General features: G+C 40.3%; 1 protein-coding gene across 9 annotated transcripts in view; it reads left to right on the top strand.

The window, feature by feature from the left end:
* Positions 1-21,975, top strand: part of CIB2 (calcium and integrin binding family member 2) — a 44,864-nt gene that overhangs the window by 13,092 nt on the left and 9,797 nt on the right. For 4 of the 9 annotated variants that reach the window (XM_061347606.1, XM_061347605.1, XM_061347607.1 and 1 more), the window contains exons 2-3: positions 3,255-3,289; positions 17,509-17,620. In XM_061347606.1, coding sequence (XP_061203590.1) covers positions 17,531-17,620 — 90 coding nt within the window. In that variant the 5' untranslated portion in view covers positions 3,255-3,289; positions 17,509-17,530. Of the gene's footprint in view, positions 1-3,254; positions 3,290-12,009; positions 12,295-13,002; positions 13,091-17,508; positions 17,621-21,975 lie in introns of those variants that run through there. The other 5 variants (XM_061347608.1, XM_061347604.1, XM_061347609.1 and 2 more) reach the window with 4 other exon arrangements.

Raw genomic sequence — 21,975 nt, 5'->3', positions numbered from 1 at the left:
TTCAGGCCATTGTATAGCATTAGAAATAAAAAGCAGTGATTGTCCAGATAAATTCTTGCCAGGAATCTTGAATTGATAAGGGTTATGGAAACTCTGGTAACATGTTTGTGTTTTTCAGTATTTAGTTCGTACTTTTCTAGCAGGATTCCCAGTGGCTTTAGGGTCCAGACAGAATAGATAAGTTGATTTTTAAGGTCATAACAAATTCAAACACAGTCCATATAATAGAAAATGTCTGCTTTTTGCTTTTTTTGTCCATGATATCTCTGGCTTGAAAGAAGATGAATGTCATTGCATGCATAAATGGTAAATACTTCCCAGGATCCACCTTTGCCCATGAGGTAGTTAATTGTACATGTTAGTTTTCTAGTTTTTGTCCACCAATGTGTATTTTCTGTATGAATGAAGGAGCCAGAAGAAAATTGGATGATTCACCTCCATGTTTCTTTCCCCAAAAGTCTTTAATTAAACTGGAATTAAACTGCTGAGTTCCATCAACTATAAAATGTAATTATGTTATTTAGACCCTTCTTCCATCACAACATTAATCCGACTTAGGGCAGTCCTGCACCTCTCTATTTCCTGCCACCAGTAGATATTTGTCTTAGCTTCATCTCTTGTTACCAGCACTACCGATGCTACGTTCTAAGCCACTAAAAAGAAATGGTCCAAGCTGGAAATGAGTCCATTTTGCTAGGTTAGTTTCCAAACACATTAGTTCTTTCCTTTGGCATTCTCTGATGCAGTTATACTACTCACTGGTGTGAAGTCTGAATAAAGGAAAAGGCAGAAATAATAAACTGGGAGAAGCAAGAGGGATGGCTGGACTTCCCTTTCAGATATCGCTTGGAGCTGTGGCTTTCACATTACCCATTGGAGATCAGACAGGCTTCTTAATGGAAAAGTGTTTCTTGAGTGGTGTCTGTAACTTTGCTGTGGATCGAAAGTATAGGCCAGGTCACAATTAATTTGTGGTGCTCTGACCCTGAATAGCTTTAAGATCTCTGCAAGTGGTCTGTGAAATCACTGTACTATTTTTTTTGGCATCCCGTCGTCCCTGACACACAGTTCCATGTAATGGGCAAACATAACTGGAGCACGGCAGTCAGTAACAGTGGTTAGACAAATACTTGCAACTACTTGTGTTATAAAGGTTTCTGGTATCAGTGGGTTTTGGATTATATTAGTAAAAAAAAATGTTTGATTAAAAAAAAAACCCTCAGACAATAGTGTTTGTCAAAGAATTATTCAGATTAAAACCAAATTCTGTGGATCTTGAGCATAACAGGTTTACACTTTGCCCCCTTCCTGTGTCTTCCAATGGCATTTTGTCACCATTTCTGGAAGGCAAAGGATAACTTGTCTTTTTCATCTTTATCTCCATTTGCATATCAATTCCCTGTCAGCTTCCTAGTTAAGTAACAGTGTTTTCTCAAGCCTATATAATTACAGGATGATTGCTGCTGAGGGCATGACAATTATTTGTGAGATTGCACCTGCCTTTACTTAGTAAGTGAAGCATCCTTAAGTGACAGTTTGCCTGTAAGTGTTGCATGTGCTTGGAATTAATGAAAACTTAACCAGCTGGCTCCTATTTCACTTTGTGCAGTTCCAGACAATGTGACATCGGTGTCAGCAGCTCTCAAGGTGCTTCCTATTATGCCTTGTAATGCTATTCTGCTACACAATACACTGAAGGAGGAGCTGCTTCTCCTGCCACGTTATATGGAGGAGAGCAAGCAGATTCAATAATTGATACCATGCAGGACTGATAGCATAGCTGGGTGCCTGAGACAAGCTGCTTGACTGCTTCAGCTAGCTGTGATCACTTCCTTTTCCCCTTCTTGGAAGAAACAGGCATTTAGCCAGAATGATGATCAGCTTAGGACAGAAATGCTTTTTCACTAGTTGACTGAAGAGCAGACTAGGGGAGTCATACTACTTGTATGTACAACTTCTGAAGTCTGATGTTGTCTTATATGGTATTTTTTGATATTTTAAATGTATTTACATTGAGGGAGGAAAAGTACCAAGAGCTGAATCCTTAGGCAAATGTCTTGTCACATCAGATGGGCCTGTGAGAGAAGTGGACAGTCAAGAAGAATTTTGTGGTTTAGTTGTTGCTCCATACACACACATATATATACATATATACACCCACACATATATATACATATATACACCCACACCAGCCACTAGTTCTAAGACAAGAAGATGCATATTCTCTGAATTTATGACCTGAACAATGTTCTAAACTGGCCATCCAATAAATATATCCTTGCTGCCAGCGTTCCTAGCGTCAAATGCAGGGCACAATATGCCCTAAATATATATTGGGTAAAATAGTGGAGATTAGGGAATATGTTAATGAGATAGGACTGATTATTATTCCTTACAGCACCTGAATATATAACTGGTTGTGTGACTGATACAGAAATACACGAATGCAAACTGTTTTGCTGCTCATATTATGGTTCTTCTGTGAAGTATGTGAATTGTTCAAGCAAACCCCAGATGCTCATAAATATTAAACCAGTGTAAATGCAGTCCCACCACAGAGCCATTTAGAATGCAAGTTAATGCCTGTAAGCTCCTCTTTCAAGTTCAACCAGCTCTACTTTGCATTCTAGTAAGTTATTTCAATTTCTGTTGATACACAGGGAGAGGCTGGACAGTTTGCCTGCTGTTTGGAGCAGGGCCTTTCCTTTTATCCATGTTTCTGACTTGGGGAGTTTGCAGCCTTCGCCAGAATGACCACAGTGCAAAGTCACTGTTAGCAAAAAGAGTTAATAACTAATAAATCAGTACATTATTTTTATTATTAATCAAGTGTCTTTAATAGAGGAATACTCCAAGGTAGAAGATAGTTTCCTTTACCTGTTTGTTACTTGTAGCTTTCTAGATCCATTTATTGAATGTTTTTGGCATGTACGTTACTTTTTGGTTTATTTTTGCTTCTGGTCTAGTCATTCCACAGTGGAGAAGTACTTCAGCAGCCTGTTGGGTTTATGTTTTATTTTTCTCCTAAAGTTTCACATTAACAATATATTTTTACTGATAGCCTTGTCCTTAGGATATTTCAGTTATTTTACAGTATATATTGTTTCTGAGTCCAAAGCAGATGGTACACAAATACAATCTTTAATGTTTTTCTACCAGATCTGAGTTTGCTTCCAAAAGGTTGACAAGTGATTATTTGCAGGATTGTTTTTCACTATTTCTCTAGTACAATAATACTTTTTGGTTTTTAACAGGATTGCACATTCTTCACTCGGAAGGAAATCCTTCGGTAAGTAGATTGCATTACATTATTTTCTTCATGATGAGTATGGAAGGGACTAAATCTTTCCTGACTTGTGAGGAAACCACATAAAGCCAGGTAGTCTGTGTGAATGAATGAGTGTAGGATTGACTCAAGTTACACTTATAATATTTGAATGTGTCTAAGGAAACAGATGGTGAGCAGCTTAATGTCAATATCATCAACTTTTCTAGGGCTGAGCCATTGAACAGCTGAGAGCCAGCAGCTTTCTATGAAAGGTGTTTGCTGCCTTTCTGCTCAGTTACACCAATGAGGGCACATCCTTCGGTCAATTCAGGGTTTGGTATGGGCTGAAGTGTGGGAACAACTGGTGGAACTTCAATTACAGAGCAGTGAGAATGTTTATGTCTGCACAGACTTTCCCAATCATAAATATTGGGATTGCTGTTTGCAATAGAAGGGACTTGGGGTTTTTCTCAGTGGTTATGGACTGAGCCAAAGTTACAAAGAAGTAATTTCTGCTTATGTATATGCTGACTTCTTGCCCTGGATCTTGCTGTGGGTTCTTCACCTTCTAACTGTTCAGATTAAGGATCTGTAAAAGTATGATGTACATCTTGTCCTGTCAGTACTGCTGCTGTTTCTCAGAGGATGTCTGCCCCTTTAGGGAGTGAGAATAAATCTGCAGTATGTATCTAGACCTTGGACCTCATAATGCTTCAGGATTCTCAAATTTGTATATTTTCTCAGACATAAAAAAATCATGTTTTTTCCATAAACATTAGGTACTGCTTTGAGATCAAAAATAGACATTGTCTCTGAGAGAAACATTCTCTGCCTCTGGTCCAGGTCCTTCTTATAGAATTGTTATGATTTAAAATTTAGTCACACTGTTGGAGTACATTTTCATGATACATAATGGTGTGACTGAATGAATCAGAATGCGTGCAGTGAGTGGGTGATAGCTGGCCCAAAGATAAGCTCAGCTTAATGCAGGCTGGCTCCAGCGGAGATACCAGTGTCCCCAAAAGTGAATTACCATAGTATGGATGGAACTTGTTTGGCAAAGCAGACGTCAAGCTGCCAACCTTTAGGAATGATGCATAATTGCTAACTGTGAAGAGCTATCATTCTGGGTTTGTGGTACCCTACAAAAAGTAGTGCAGCCTAAATAAAAATCATAAAATAAGAGAATGGTTTGGGTTGGAAAGGACATTAAGAGCATCCAGTGCCAACTCTCTACCATGGGCAGGGATGCCTCACACCCCACCAGGCTGCTACAAGCCCCATCCAACCTGGCCTTGAACACTGCCAGGGGTGGGGCAACCACAGCTTCTTTGTGCACCCTGTGCCACTGTCCCAATACCCTCAAAGCAAAGAATTTCTTCCTTATATCTAACCTAAATTTCTGTATGTACTATAGCCCCAGCTTAAAGAATACAACATAGAATCCAACCAATTTTCTAGCAAGACTGTAACATTGGCCAGGGGAGAATGGCCTCAGAACTGTAAAATAAGGAATCAAAGGTCTCCACAGAAGTTGTAATTGGGTAACTGCTGTACCTGAATAGGCAGACATTCTTTTGATCTGGAAAACATTTCCAGACTGTAAATCTGAGCCATCATGTGCAACAGAGAAGACACAGAAAGAGAACCTTGAAAAATACACTGTAAATTTCAAGGCAAGATATTCTAAAGTAATGAAATTAGAAAATGCCTTTGTATGGTTGGCAAAGAGAATTCACAGTATTGCAAAATCCGGCTGTGAACTGAAGAGTCGGCAAGTTCTCTTCTTTCTGTGGGTTGCAGTGGATAAAAAACTACTTGTAGAGAATGAGTTTGCCATGTGTGACTTGGACAAAGTAGGTCAAAACTGACTGAAATGAAGACATGTAGGACAGACAGAACCTGTACTGAAGTTTGGTATCAGGGCACTGAAGGCAGTGTGTCAGAACAGTCTAAAAATAGCAATAAATGATTTGGATTTGCAAATGTGTTTTACCTGCCAGTAGTCTGTGGTTGCTTGTTGGTGTATGCCATATTCAAAACCTCCTGCTGGACTGCATACTGGACCTTTGGTAATGGTAAAACAGGCCAGTTTAGTTCAGTAAGTGAGAGTACTCCATTGTCCTTCAGGACTGCTGGCAGCATTAAGGACTATCTCAGTAGAAGTGGATCTTTCTTTCCTCTTTGATTTAGGATTTGCGCAGTATGCCAACTGTGCTGGACACAACACTGTTCATTTCTTTCAAACCCATAATTTGAAACGGCATTTGCAGACAGATGATTTCTGATCTTCTTTTTCCCTTGCATGGCAAGTGTGACAGAGAAGAGGAGGTCACTGTATTTCATAGGGCTTAATGATAAGGCAAGCAGCATTGCATTATGGAAAAGGTTTTCATACTATTCAAGAAGTGGATGCTTTTCTACCTAAGAAAGCTTGACATGGGGACTGTGGGTGGGGTACGACTTGGGAATTGGAAGCTCCAGTTTGCTTTATTACTCTGAGCATCTTTGAAAAATTACCAATGTAATTTGTCCGTGTTAACTATGCTTAATATTTCTATGCCTTCTGAGTACGAGGATAATATTTCCTGTGTCTGTTTAGATTGCAAGCTCTGGCTGATAAGGATCATGAGAACTATTTTCATACACTGTGTGCTGAAAGTGGTCTTAGCTGTAGCTTTTACATTTTATGGCACATAAAAAGCTGTTCTGAATGTTATTTTGGGGCTTATGGTATCTCTGGGAGTTGTATTGTCACCTGGTACATCTGGTCATTGAAACAGAACAGCAAAGTGTTGAATGTGGCAAACAGTGTGCAAGTTAAACCAACCCTGACAGATTTTAGTAAGTGCTCTTTGTCTAAAAGGCATAGAAATATAAATGAAGAATTCTGTCTTGGTTTGATTTTCTCTCTTCGGTAACATAAAAGGGCATGAGTGATGCTAATGATAACACCCCAAAGTGTTATAATTGGTTGTGAAATTGAAGTGTAGCTTCTAATGAGAAATATGGGATGGCCCTCAGCTTGAGTGCACAGAAAGCCTAATAATGCATTTTGTATGTTGCAAATGAAGCTGTAAGGAAACAGTTTGTTCGCTGAGAAGAGAGCAAAGCACACGCTTAGACTCAGTTACATTATTGGTGTTAGACTAAAGAAAACTTCTGCTTCTGGGCTGTGTATAGGAAATAAGGGAGCCATTGCCTGCATGACTTTGCACCCTGTCTGTATCAAAAAGAGCAAACCCCAAAATATCTGTGAGAAACAGTGCAGCCTTAGAATATGTTTGTGTAAAAGGGTATGAGATTAAATTAATGGACTGTGAAAAATGAATACAACTCAATATTAATGTTTGATTGTGAAAAGCTTAGAAGAATAAAATCATGAGAGTAGTTCTGTAAAGGCCTAAAATCATGTGAGAAAGAATAATCACTCAGAAGCATTGTACTTCCTCTTCTGCCATCACCTCAGAACGTGATGTTTTCTGCTTATTGGGAGCTTCTATACATAATCAGTTTATGATATGGCAGACAGTAACACAATCAAAAGTATTTACTGTACACAAACTGCTGAATACAAACGCTGTCTAGGGAACAGACTATACTTGAGAGGTATGCCTGCATGTCTGAGGTGAAGCTCTAGTGAGTGGGAATACGGTGGGTTATGACCTGGTTGGCTGGCTTGCCGTCCATTAGCAGGAGTGGGAGTGATGGTACCAAGGAGGGGGCACAGTTGTGGAGGTGAGGGTGAAGAGATGAAGACGGCAGCTCTAATTCAGATCGATTCAAACTGATGTAAGCCAGCATGAGACTGCAATTAGGTGAAATGGGCTAAGTGTTTTTATCTGTCGCTGCAGGAAAAGTAGCCCATCAAAAAAGCCCAAACAACAACAAATCTATTTTCTGCTGGTTTAATGAGCTGAATCAGCTCTCCAAGGGATTAGATGAGTGCTAAAGCTGGACAAGAACCAGAGTGAGCAGATGCAACTGAAAATGAGGAGAGTGCCAGTTTCAGTACCAGTAAGGTATTAGATTGGATTAGTCTAACTTGAGTGTGTAAAACTTTGGTATCAGCATCAAGTTCAGTAAACATAAACACAGGCTGTGGCCACAGGGGCTGAGGACACGTGATCTGAGTGTGGATAATTTGCAAATTATTAGGAAATAGTAGAATTTGTGAATTTAAGGTGAAAAAGAACTAAACACAGAGTAATGAAAATGGATGTAGGGAAAGATAAGTTAGACTGCAGTGATTTTGATGGTATGTGTGTGTTAGGGCTTTGAAAACATGCTTCTTTTCTTAGGGAGAATGTAGAAATTGGATCAGTGTGTAGAACTTCAGGACACAACCTTAGTGCATGGAAAGAAGCCAAAACACACTGGGAGACTTCCTAAGTGCCTAGAACATAATGCCTAGAACTTGCCCAGAGGCAGCCACTGTGCATTTGTGGAAAGCAAATCTCTTCCTTTGAGTGCCTGTTCTTATGGATAAGAGAAAAGAAACAGATGCAACATATCTTTATTTTCCTAAGGCCTTTGGTATATTCCTGTATGTGTTGGTCCTTTTCTACTTGTGTAAATGTGCCAATCTCTTTGCTAAGGTGCTATTGAACCTACTTAAAAAAGCTGCAAGAATGGTAGAATGGTGAGAAACATTGAGGTGAATAAGGGTGCAGAAGCTGTGAAGATCAAGATGAGCTGCTTCTGCAGTGCTCAAAGTATTAGAGGAACTGTTAGATCCAAAATGAGCTGCAGGACATTGACACAGTCAAGTACAGAGAACTGAGAAAAAATTTCAAGCACAGAATGCCCTGTAACCAAAAACCCAAGGGCAGGGAGTTAGCTGGTCTGAGGAAAGCAAGCACCACTGTAACAGACACAAAACCCCCTGATGCCTTTGCAGAAAAGGGAAGTGTGTATTAGGATGCATTAACCTCAGCACTGTCCATAAACCCTGAGAATTCCATTCCAGTCAGCATTGTTGGGACCTCAGTAGCAAGAAACTGTCCAGTTTTGGGCATCATCATTCAAAGTTTTGTTGTACTGGAAAACAGGAGAGAAACAGGAATATCAGGGGACAATTACATATGAATAAAGGTTGGAAAAACACTTTATTCATGGCAGTGCATGTGTTTCTATAATGTGCTTCTCTTATTATTGTAAATGGGAAAAAATGGTTGAGTTGTCTCTTACAAGGCAGTATTACTCAGTATTGTAAATCTGATTTTCTAGCAGACCAGCTTTTTCTCCAGGAATAAGGCTCCTCTGTCTGCCAGCCCATCTGTTTCTCTTTCTCCCTGCAGACTAGTGTGATTTGGCAAGTACTCAAGCACTCAGACACAGGTGTTCTTGGATGTGTGTCCTAGCCAAAGAGCATGGAATGTAAATTCAAGTTGTATAGCTTGAGACTAACTTAATGCAGCAAGACAACTGCTGGGGGAACATGACACTAAATTACCAAGTGGAGCACCAGCTTTGGACCATTCTGTAGAAAAAAAACAGTAATTCTGTGCCCTCTCTGCCTGTTTCTTGGCGTGTTCTTGAGGGGTGAAAGGTGAGGTGCAGAGGAACCCTTCTAGCCAATTGAGCTACAATCTGGGTTTTAAATCAGAGACCTGCCTGAGAGTGAAGCTGGGGAGGTAAGCAGTGGTTCCTTCCAAGTGTCTGGAAAGCCTTCCTTATAAGGCAGCAAATGCAGCAAACTGCTGGGCGTGCTTGTCCTTGTGGAACAAGCTGATCTGCAGATGGAGGAAGGGTTAGACCCCAGCTCCTGTTTTTGTAACATCCAATCTTCCAAACAGTTGGGGCTCTTAAGCAGAAAGGGGAAATTCCCACATTGTCAGCTTGGGAAAAGAAGAAGTGAGTACCAAGAGAATAAAGTTTGAGGGAGCTCTATACCATTGGAAATCTTCCTGAGTTTAGTGCAACACTGCATAGAGAAAGAACATATTCTGAAGCTGCTCTTCATTTTCTTGTTAATTATGCTTCTAATCTTGTTATGAACAAGGTTTCTGTATCCTCTATAAATGACGAAAACAATGCTTCTAGACAATTCCTGCATCTCCTGTACCATCAAGCTTTCATTTTACTGTATTTTAGTCAGTTTGTACCTGTTTTGCTAGACTCAGGTGAGGACAAAATAATGCTCAGTGGCAAGTCCAGAGGAGGCCATGAAGGTGATAAGGGGCTCAAGCACCTCCTGTGTGAAGACAGGCTGTGAAAGTTGGAGCTGTTCAGCCTGGAGAAGAGAACATAGTGGAGAGACATCATAGCAGCCTTGCAGTATCTGAAGGGGGCTACAAGGATGCTGGAGAGCATTAGGGACTGTTGTGGTAGGGCACGGGGTAACAGGTTAAAACTTAAACAGGGGAAGTTTAGATTGGATATAAGGAAGAAGTTCTTTACCATCAGGGTGGTGAGGCACTGGAATGGGTTGCCTAGAGAAGTTGTGAATGCTCCATCCCTGGAGGTGTTCAGGGGCAGGCTGGACAGAGCCTTGGGTGACGTGGTTTAGTGTGAGGTGCGTCTGCCCATGGCAGGAGGTTGGAGCTAGATCATCTTAAGATCCTTTCCAACCCAAACCACTCTATGATTCTATGATAATAATAATAATAATAATCATCATCATCATCATCTTTTTTATCTCCTTTGAGGGTGACATTCAAAAGCCATCTGGATGTGGTCCTGGGCAACCTGCTCTAGGTGCCCCTGCTTGGCACAGGGTTGGGGCAGATGGCTCCACAAGTCCCCTGCAGCCTCATTCACTGTGTGGTTTTTATTTTTAATACTGAATCACCAGCAGTGGAGAGGCCTGGGAGCAGGATTTTCATGGTGCTTCAAGAAAGAAAACCCACTCCACCCTGGTTTTCTCTAGACTCACTATGCATCACGTAGTGAACAGCAGGTACATGCACAGAAAAGCAAAGCCTTCCTAACTGCAACCAGATCTTTTAGAATAAATTTATTATTATAAATGATCTGCCCCAAACATTTCTCATGCACAACTTCTTTTTACTGCAGATGGCTCAGGAGGATTTTTACCTGGTATTGTCTGGAATGAATTTCTACTGCTGCATTGCAGAGATGAATGAAGGCTTGACAGATGAAGGCTCATCTATCCACCTTTTCTCTTCCTTTTATGCTGCCTTTTAACAGCCTGATTTTTGTGTCCAGTTAATAACTTCAAGTGAAAGCATAGAAGGCACAAGGCATGCCAGTAACAGAAATGTAAACAAGTGCCTTCACCTTTTAACTCCTTCTGCTTGAGTTTCCCACTATTCTTTGTTTTTTATCCTTTCGTCAGAGGATGGCAATTTAGTGAGTTGTGATTCCGGTCTCCATCAGACTGGTGTCTTCAGATGTGGCACCAGGTTTCCTGTCTTTTTTGTTCTAGCTTCTTATGGTAGACCCCTTTCCCTAATAGACTGTTCTAAACTCTTGTAGTCCTTGGAAGCAGGAATTCACTGAGAGAATGCTGCAGTAGACATTTATGCCTTAGTTACCATATGTGACATTTAACTGTTGTTGCCAAAGCAGTTTGTGAATGCATAGCATAAATGTGAGGCTCTGCAAGTACATTCCTTATGAGTTGCAGGCAGCCTCTAAGGCCTCTCCTTCCTCAGTTTCTCGGTTCCAGATTAAAGAACCTCCTTCTCTCGGAGCTATGGCAACTTCTTCTCTGTGTATGTCAGACTCATGGATATAAGTCTCTCTGGACCTGTTCCCCAGCTCTCCAATCGCACATTTGTCCACCTGCAATAACAGCACTATAGGACAAGAGAGCACGTGCACCTCAACAGTCTTTGCAGCATCAGTTGTAAATCAGTTCCCATCAGTGTCTTTGCATCAGCATGATGTATTCTGTTCTGTGGTCTGTGCGATCCCATCTTGAGATCTGTCCTTTTCCAGGGCTATGGACGGGCTTGTCAGTGCTCTTTCTTGCTGATCTCTGGAGTGGTAAATTCTTCTCTGCATATTACAAGAAGTCCTTCTCCAGTTGTTCTGCTCAACTCTGGCATCAGGACAGGAACCTATAGCTTTGATAGTGGTGAATAACTGAAAGTGCAACTGAACAGCAACAATAAAGTTTCTCTGGACCTGCTGCTTCCCTAGATTATTCCATTCTGTACAGGTAGTCTGTGGTCAGGTCATGCACAAGCCCTGTGTGAGACCATTCATCAGCACTCATGGCTTTCTTTCATTGTTCCAAGTAAGCCATTTTGCTGTTTATTTTCTATGAATATGCAGAGCAATCTAGAATTTACTCCTGGGGATGGTCTTGATTGTAATGTTAAAGTCTGAGTGGATTCCTGTTATATAGGTGTAAATTGGATATATATTGCTCAATAAAAATGTTTTCCCTTTACAGCATAAATCAAATGACTGGTACTATGAAGGCAGGAGAGTTGGTAAGATGTTTCTTAGGTTCTAAAGGCCACTTTAAAACCTCTCCTTATTTGAGATCAACAAGCCATTACAAACTTTTATCTTTTGTTTTCAGCACTCCTTTAGTGCCGAGTTCCTATTACAAAGGCTGCCCAGATAGCTATAAAATGTTGTCACTCCATTTAATGGTGGTGATTTATGTATGTCAAGCCAAGGAAGCCTGCTCTGTGTTTTAACCTTACCCACTGGTGACCTTGGGTACAATCTGATTTCTCTCAAAGCGAAATAGCAAATTAAAACAAACCCTGCAGGGTGTAAGCTTGGAAATCTCTTTTTTCAGGTCTGCACAGGTACAGCTGGAGGCTCTGAGACATCCCAGTCAAGTGTGTCCAGCAAACACCCTCACAGTGTCACCCTTGCTGACTTCAGGATGCTACACCCTTGAGAAGTGGGGACAGACTCTGACCCACCTTTTACCATGTACAATACTCCAAGTGGGAGAATGCATGTTAGCATAAACAAGCAGTAAGCTGTCTGGAGGCAGCACTGTGCTTTGGTGGGGGTTTGTTCTGAACACAGCTTTTCTGGTTTTCATTGGTTGATGAACAGTTGAAGAGATTTTAAACTTTCTGCTGCCTACAGGGGTAAGTCTTGTTCTGCCCTTACTGATTAGGTTGATTGAATACAAACAGTAAATCCCTATTTACTTGCACATGCAATGCTGCAATTGCAACTGTGCAGTTACTTCAAGGAGATGACTGAAAACTTTTGTGTTTTCAAACACATCATTTTCCTGAAGCTCACTGCAGTTTCTGAAGTGTTAGTGCTTATTCAAGGGAGGTGGGTGGATGGGCTTGGAACTTCTGCAAGGGCAGTTTGAGTTCAGATTAGGTTACAGTGATACAGAATCACAGCCTTAATTCTTGAATATAGTACATCAAGCTTAAATGCTCTCATCTGTGGAGGGAAGGCGCTAGTCAACACTGCCAGCTTTTCCTCTCCTTATTCCATGCAGATACATAAGGCATCCTGGAAACAGAGTCCATCCAGGAAGTTGAAGGTGCTTCTGCATGCATCCAGAAGAATTGTTTTGAAGCTATTATCACTCCATGATCTGTAATTACTACTGCAAAGACAGTGAGGCTGGTTGCAGGGCCTGGCCTTCTGAGCATATGTAGTGGTCTGTATGTGGTAATGGCAATCTTCTCAAATCTATGTGTTCAGATGACACTGCAAAACCCCTGACAAGACACAAATGTTTCTGTGATGAACTCTGACAGCTAAAGCAGATTTAGGTTATTTTGAGAGACGCTTCTTGTTGAGTAAAAGGACAAAAAGCCTTTCCTCTGTAGGTCACAACTACTCTGATGTATTCAACTCACCTGAAGTGCCTTCTGCTTCTCTAAGAACAGGAGAAATATTACAGCCTTTACCACAGAGGTTGGTTTATTTTCTATTTATAGTTAGTAATTAATGTTATTGAGAGATGTGTCAGAGCAGATAGTAATATGTACAGTGCCAAACAGTGCAGCACTGGGGTGGTACTTGGTCCAAGCATGGCAGTGGCATGACAAATCGATGTAGTGATGTATTGCACAAAGGCAGGAGGATTGTGGGTGTAAATAACCCTCATGTCTGCTGATCTTTACATTGTGGTATAGAATAATCAGAAATGCATCCAGTTTACTTGCCAAAAAGTAGGTATTCACCCAGTGTAATGTGGGTTACTCCAGTAAACAGAAGCATTGCTGAAACTCTTGCAAAAAGACGTGGCTTTTTCAGAATCCTTTAAGAGGCTGAGGCAGCTCTGTCATTTCTTTAACCTGTTATCTACAAAAATCTGGCCACTTGAGAGACTGGCAATCCCATTTGCCATAAACCAGTGCATGGTGTTCCTGAAGAACTTGCCAGCATAAAGAGCTTTGAGTGGGAGAAGGTGTTACTATTTTTTTGTTGTTCATTCGGTTGGGGTTTTGTGTTTGTTTTATTATAAAGGCTAATGGAGCCTGTGCAATGTATTGCATATTGGTTTTGGAACCTAAGCTAGAGAATTCTTACGGCCTTTTTCATTGTGATGTTAGTTGATCATGCCACGTAATGAAACTAGCACAAATAGAGTTGCAGGATCCTTGCAGATAAAAGCACATGGAAGTTGATGTAATTTAGTTTGCAGAAGTTGGATCATAGCCACTTCCTACAGGCTCATTTTAATGCTTTAGTGTGAGACCCACTCAGGTGCAAAGCACTTATACCTACAGATACCAGAGTGATTTGGTGGATCAATGGAAGAGTTAGTCTGGTTGGTTATTTGAAGGTTTCTGTGTCCATCAGAAGCCTTCTAGCTATCCTAGCAGAGTCCTGCTGAGCTGTGTGCTGGAAAGCTGTTTGCTTACTAGTGCCTGGCACCTCCTTTCTGCTCCTCTTCAGAGATAAAAGAAACACTTTACTTCAAAGGGATGGACTGGGAACATATTAACAGATTTCTGTGAAAATAAATCTTATCTGCATTATGCATGTTTCTGAATAAAACAAGGTGTAGAAACTGGACATACTAACATGTATAGGTAGGGATGTGTGTTATGGTAAAGATGTTTGATGGGGGAATTGCTTTCTTGCTTTGGTTGTTTTTCCCCACCTCGCATCCCTGGGCCACGCGTTTTCCTTTCTAACTGCAAAAATTGAGTTCTCTCAGCAGATGTGGTGTTTAACTTGCTGCTTCTGGCTGTGACTCCTTGCAGAAAGGAAAGAGGAATGTGTTCCATTATAATCTGTGGCAGCAAGCTAAAGGAACTTGTTTATTCTGTGTCCTTTTGCAATGTTTTAAGCTAAAATCTAATCCTTTTTGAGGGACACTTTGAATTAATTTTTTGGGAGATGCTGTCTGAAATGAGTGTATTTACATTGTATGGAGGTGTGAATGGGCTAGGCTAGGATCATTTTTCTTGATTGAACTGCAAAAGCTTATTGTCTGAAGTAGTAGGAAAAACAAAGTAAATGTACTCAACCCTGGTGCCATCAGACGGAGCCACTACTGGTGCTCCACCACAGTAAGAGGAGTGCTTTTGCTGGCCTTATCTGGGAAGACAGAGTAGCTGATACCTAGGGACAAGAAATGCAGTTCTAACGCAAAGCCTAGCTGCTCTTCTAAGTGCCCTGCAACTACCATCACAAATCCTTCCAGCTGAAAAATCAGGTTCTTCTTTCAGCTGCTGTAGGGTTTGGAATCGTTTCAGTATAAGTAGGTGGTTTTCATTTCTGTGGGCAAGATAGTCAATTCCAGGAGCAAGAAATAAATGATGGGTTTACTTTGCACTGATATTGCATATTGTAAAGGGACCAAACCTTTGTCCTGAGAAAAGCAATGTCAGTAAGTAGCTGGCAGAGCTGTGGCTGTGTCTTCTCTTTGATCTCTCTCCTAGGCCTTCATCCTTGAAACAAGATTGTTGCTTCACAGCAAATAGTGCCTGGGACACAGCATTGCTACCTGTCACATGCCTTACAAGGGTATTCCTTGTGTTAGAATAATGTTACTTGCTCTGTAGATACTTGTTTCAAAACTTTTTACTTAATTTGGTGAACATCATAAAAAGCTTTAATATTTCTGTCAAAATAGTACTGAGTACTAGGTCTCTGTGGGTCACAGTGGTGACAGTCAGGTGTGGCTTTATGCAGCTGTAATAAGTACTTTTTATTTGTCATCTTACAATTCAGTTTCTATTGTAGCACTGTGTTATTCCCAGCACTAAAGGAACTTTAAATTCCCACTGTTGTGGGTGGGGTTTTTTATCACTGTTAATAGGTTCTTGTGATATACTTGTGTTTCAGTAACAGATGCTTTCCCACTACATTCTCAGACTTCTGTCACATGTTCATTCCCAGTAGAAGTTGACCAAGCAATATTTTTTGTTGCACACAAGAGGTTTCTTGAGAGTTCTTTATTGAAAACTAAAAGAAATTCCATACCTTGCATTTTAGATTAATATAACAAGCTTAGTAAACTATGAAACACGGATCACTTTATTCCAATCCCATCTGTGTCTTCTGAAACACATTATGAATCATAGAATAGTTAGAGTTGGAAAGGACCTTAAGATCATCCAGTTCCAACCCCCCTCCCATGGGCAGGGACACCTCACACTAAACCATGCCACCCAAGGTTTGTCCAGCCTGGCCTTGAACACTGCCAGGGATGGAGCATTAACAACCTCCCTGGGCAACCCATTCCAGTGCCTCACCACCCTCACAGTAAAGAATTTCTTCCTTATAGCCAATCTAAACTTCCCCTGTTTCAGTTTGAACCCATTACCCCTTGTCCTGTCACTACTGTCCCTAATGAAGAGTCCATCCCCAGCATCCCTATAGCCCCCCTACTCCTTTAAGATGCCCAATTCAGTATCTGTATTCATAGTCCTGTTGGACGAGATAGACCAAACGCAGAGAAGTCTAATACTGGAAAAAGCAGTGAAGACAATCCTGGCAGTTAAAATAAGCAGACGTTGCTGGCTGGTGTGTTTTGAAATGGTGCCCACAATGGTCAAGCCATTCCAATGATTAATGTGTTATTTTCATGAAGACCAGAACACCATTTCAGTGTTCTGGCTTTAAAAGGAAAATCCATAGGTGGATATTTGATTTGAAAGGTTTGCTTTCCTTTAAGTGCTTTTAAGCTGGTTTTTTTCTGTTGTATTTAGGGGCATCTTTGCAGCTGTTGTTTACAACAGAGAAATCAGTTGCTGGTGTGGGAAATGGCTATTGCATCTTGAATTACACAGTATTTATGAAATGTCAGGGTGAGCTGTGGTCAGCAGCTGAAATATGCTTAGATCAGTGGATGTTTAATTTCCTGTATGGCACAGTCTATTGCTGCACAGTGTAAAGACATGGGTTTCCTAGGATCCAGACAGAACATGTTTCTGTGTTCCATTTCACGTGATGTGTGGCACATCATAATCATGCCCAAAGAGATGCTGAGAAAAGAGACGCTTGTGGATTATTTCCTCCTAGTTTTAGAAATGTTTTGCCCTTGTTAATCTGAAATAGCTCAGCTTGATGTGGCCTGACTGAGGGGTTGCTGAAGGTAGAGCTGGAAAGGTGCAGGGGTTGGTGAGATATTGCCTTCTGTATTACCAGTTTGTTTATATTCTGCTGTTTCAAACATGTTAATCTTGATTTGCAGTTGATAGTATAGCTTGGTTTGTGACTTACTTTCATTATAACAAAAAAAAAAAAATAAAGCTTTTAAATATATATAAATAGCACATGTGACCTAATGAAAGACCAGAATACTCTGTGTTAGTACATAAGACAGCAAAATGATTGCTTTCTCCCCTAAGCAGTTTAAGAATTACATGTAAGACAAAATGTTCACATACGATAAAAGTTACAGTTTATAGTACATTACATTTATGATGTTTTCTAAGTTTTCTGTGAGCAGCAAGTACCTAATCTTTCCTATTCTTATTACACATATGGTATTTCATAGAGGAATGGTGGGTCATACCTTCATGCTAATTATATCGCACTCAGCTGTGATCCTTGGATTATACTCACAGTGTTAGTCCATAGGTGCAGGTCTACTTCTGTGCATGTGCCAATATGTACAATGCTTAAATACTATATACAGGGAGTGTGTAACACCACTTGGTTACGTACCTCAAGTTATGCATGAGTGTTAGTAGCAGTTACGCTAGATACTGCATCAAAGCCCTCTTTTTGTCAAAAAGATGGGAATTTGGTGGGCTCAGACTTGTCACAAAAAATAATGAGAGCTGCAAGACAGATTCGTGTCTGATTACTGTATGAATGGAATTGGTTACTTAAAATTGGTTATTGGCTGTTTTCTTTCTGCTTGTTTCCAGGTTGCATGGCCGATACCATGAAATGGCACCAAACGTTGTGCCTATGGACTATACAAGGGACCCAGATGTTAAACTACCTATGCAGCTTATAATAAACATGCCTGAGCTAAAGGTATCACTTCTGACTGCTTACAAACTGTATCTTAAGTTATGCAGCTTATCTGCCATAGGTTTTGCCGTGTGAGTTTGGTATCCTGAAGCAGTGTGGCATGCTGAGATCTACCCTTTCCTGTTACTGTTCAATAGCAAAACCAGCCATAGAAGCTGGAAAATACTTAGGTGGATGTCTGTCTTGCAGAGGTAGTCAGGGTAGATGTTAAATGAGTAGGAAATACAAATCTAGTGGTCTTTGCATATATGGATCCTTAGAAGCCAGTGGGATTTCTGTGTGAAAAGCTGGTTAGCAAGCAGAAGTTCTTATCTTGTTGTGTTGACAGGAAATTTACCAGATTATTTGTTATTATTTTGTTAGTTCCACAATTTAATGTGGTTTTAATGGACAAATACAGACTTTTCTTATTTATTTTTTAACAGTGCATTGAATTCTGGTCTTCTTTCATGGATGTTAATTATTTGACAGCTTTAAAGTTTAACCATGTAGATACAACTATTTGTTCACTGTTACACTTGCATGAAGTATTATTAAGCTTTTTAAGAGCCATGACATAAAAACCTTGAAACTGATGGCCTTCCACTTCATTTTAATGATTTAGAAATTATTCCTTAATGTTGTAAGATATCGAATACAGGGTGGGGGGCTAGGGAGATGGGGGAAGCACAGCCATAACCATTCAGGTGTCTTATAAATGTTGAGCCTAAGTTTTGTACAGCACAAAGCTTTGTATTGTTTTTCTTGTTATATAAATAAGGAAATTAGGCAACAGGCAAAATGGCTAACACTTATGAAAAATGCCCTGTGTTTTAGTTACCTCAAATCGAGTTCCATGCGGAGATAGCAACAAAGATTTAAAACTTGATTATCTAAAATTAGATTTAAGATGTAATTAGCTATGAAAACCAGTAGCCTGCAAGAGGCTGCTGGCACAAGCAGACCTCATGAGGCCCTCGGGCTGTATTCTGAAGTCTAGTATTAAATGACTCAATGGAGCTAAAAGTTAGGAATTGGAATGCCTGATCTAAGTCATCTTTGTATGAGATCATGGGATCCCATTAAGACATCAGCAGGTGAAGAGAGAACAGTCATGCACAACTTTTCACAAGGACGAGGAGGTATTCCATGAAACTGTGTACAGCCAGATGCCATAGTGTGGATATATTGAGGAATTCATTGCCACAAAGCATTTTGGCAAAGACAGCATTAGTCTGCAAAAATTGCTTGAGTGCTTTTTGGAGCAGAATGCTACAGATTGCTTCTAGGGGCGATGTACACAGTGATCCTTCTGATAGCAATCTCTAGGCCTGCTGGATTTATTGTTAATGGCCAGTGAGATTTACCAAAGATGATTTAATCAAAGGACTGCTTTTAGCTGTTGGAACCAGTCATTTAAAGCTTACCAGCTAGTACAAAAGGAAGAAGATGGTTCAACTTGAAATAGGAATATTTGCCTGACTTATTGAAGTGCTCTTAACGTTGGATTGGCAGCTGTATTAAAAGTGCAAATCAGTGTTGTATGGAATACAGTACAAGAAAAATTACTAACGGTCTTAACTATGTGAATATAAACCATGCAGCTTTTTTAGTAGCTGGGAGTATGAAATAGTATTGTCTAAATATGTGGGAGCATCTTGAAGTATTCTGATTGTTTTCAGCCATCTGTTATTTTTGCTTATGCATAAGTATTGAATTCCTCTCTTTGTGGTAAAATGTATCATCTTCAAGTGGTTGTGATTCATTCATCCATTACTGCAAGTGGTTTTATCTCTCTATCATGTCTGTAACTCTTTCATCACTGTAGCAGCTTAGGTGCTTCTACTGGCACTTCTAGAATGGACAATAAGTGTTCTTTAAGTTTTATGTTGTTATCTCTAGGATATTGATAGTGCAGTATGAAATTCCCTGTCTCTGTTACGTGACTTCATAGTTGAGCTGCCAGGTTACTGAGACTTGGCTTGTGAAAAGTAAAGGCTGAGTTCAGTAAGGAAGGTGAGAAATGATAATCACATTCTTTTTGGCTTCAGTGATACAGGATTGAACACTTAAGGAACGGCTTATTCTGTGAAGACTTTAGACACAGGAGATAACTATATTTACAAAGGAAGCCTGGTACTTCAGATGAGAGAAACCAGAAATTTTATACTGGACTATGATTAGATTTTTAGATACAGGAGCATATCTCGCTACTTCAGCAATCTTAGGTGGTAATGCTAATAGGCTTCCTTATAGACTTTCCTATGTGAGTGGATCATAATCTATCTTCTTGCATGACATCATGTCTTTGAGGCTTTCTAACCCTGCTTTAGCAGATGTCTCCAGTGGAATCGAACTTTATTTTATGAAAGTAACAGGACAGTACTCAATGTCAGATTTTATACTAGGTCTCTCCCAAGTCTCCTAAGGCTGTGGAAGAACCTTGGAAATATTGCTCTCAAACTACTCATTTTATTTCAGGAATTCTAGCAGTCCATAGGGAAAGCTCTTTCAACAGCTAGTGAGCTTGTTCCCAGTAAAACATCCGTTAGAGGAGAGCAGATTTTCCTCTGTAACTCTTTCAAAACATTGACACTAAAAGATATTAAAATGCCACCTAGAGTCTGTTATAAACCGCAGTCAGTCTGGACATGGAGCATTTGATACCTGCCCAGATGGGAGAGGGCAGGAACAGTCTTTCCCCTAGAGCTCATTTTCCAGGCTATCTAGGTAGTAACAGTAGCTCATATATATGAAGTAAAAAAATACATCTTTAACCTTTGCAACTTGACCAGAGCCCTTAATAAATCGTTAAGGTGGTTTTTTTCTTCAGTAAATTTTCATCAAGGTGAAGACAAAGCCAACATTTAAATCTTAAAATAGAACTAAATGAACTAAATGTCTATTGAATTCTAATAAAATTAGTGATAATTTCAATGCACCTGGCTTTTTTCATATACACATTACATTTCTGGTTACTGGCAATGCTGAGCACAATACCACTGCACATTCTGACAAATGGATAGAATCAATAATGCACTTTTCTAAATTAGATTCTGCTACTATAAAGAAAGATCTTTACCTCAGGCATTAATGTTTTGAGCCAGCATTTTTTGATTTAAAAAGAATGATAAAAAACCCAGCTGATGCTCACTTACTTCAGTTGATGATGAATTATTCACCAGCTCATGATTCTTAAAAGTTGAAAGTCAGGACAAGAAATAAATAAATAAAGAAGGGGCAGATGCTTTAAGTTGATTAGATCTACCATTACACCAAAGTTACCAGAGCTAGTTTACTTCACCTGCTTCAGTGCAGTCTCTGTTCTCTAATTTTGACAATCTTGGTTACACAGGCAGCTGACTAATAAAATAACTTGAGGGCATATGGGCTCCTCTGAGATTGCAGCAATTAATACTGCAGAATTGTAGCAATGATGTGGGCTGTTCAGGATGAGACCATGTAGAAAGCAAAAGCGTCTTTATTTCAAAACAAAACTGATTTCACTCATTCCCAGAGGGTGAGATGCAGGAATGTAACCTGATGACAGAGATCACGTATGAGTTGTACAAGTGGGTGGCCATCTTCTTTCTGACGCATCCATCCCTAATTGTCTGAACCTTCAGATTGGTGTGTGGCCCATCTCTGGTTATTGTAGTGTAGAGCAATTCTTTTGTCAGGAGTTGGGCATAAGAGGACTTCCTGGAGGGGAACCATTTTTGTTTCATTCACTTTACAGTCCGTTGCTTTCTTTTTTTGGCTCATGCAGTATCTTCATTGATCCTCACAGGCCTTGTCATTAGCTGCAGCAGTGAGGGAGGTAGTTCATAAATCCACATGCTACGGAAACAGACTGACCACAGAAATCGGTCAGGAGAAAGAAAGGACACACAGGGAACAGTGAATTGATCACACATTTCAGAAGCAGTGTTAGCACCCTGTTTTGGTAAGTCTAAACATGAATGCAAGTGAGTGGCTTCAAAATAAGATGAAAACACTTCCTACACTTTAAATAGGATGGAATTTTAGAAGTGATTTCAGTGGGTCCACAGTTTCCAAGCTTTCCATGTAAAAGGCAATGACACTTGAGGGAGCAGGTTCATTCTTCCTCATTCTTCCCAAGCCCCTGCCCCTGCGCTGGCTAGTCTTTGCCTGCGGCTCATCCTAACTTCCTCGTGTCTGCATCCGGTTAGTTATTTCTAGTACAGTTCTGATGTCCCCAACATAAGAAGGACCTGGAACTGCTGGAACAAGTCCAGAAAGGGCCATGAGGATGATCAGGGGGCTGGAGTGCCTCCCATACAAAGATAGGCTGAGAAAACGGGGGCCTGTTCAGCCTGGAGAAGAGAAGTTGCCTGGAGACGTCAGAGCAGCTTCCA

The sequence above is a fragment of the Neopsephotus bourkii genome, unplaced genomic scaffold (genome assembly GCF_033783945.1).
Source record: "Neopsephotus bourkii isolate Nb327-2 ecotype Australia unplaced genomic scaffold, CSIRO-AGI_Nbou_v1 NB_318, whole genome shotgun sequence".
Taxonomy (NCBI): Eukaryota; Metazoa; Chordata; class Aves; order Psittaciformes; family Psittacidae; genus Neopsephotus; species Neopsephotus bourkii.
This window is presented reverse-complemented; position numbering and strand designations above follow the sequence as displayed.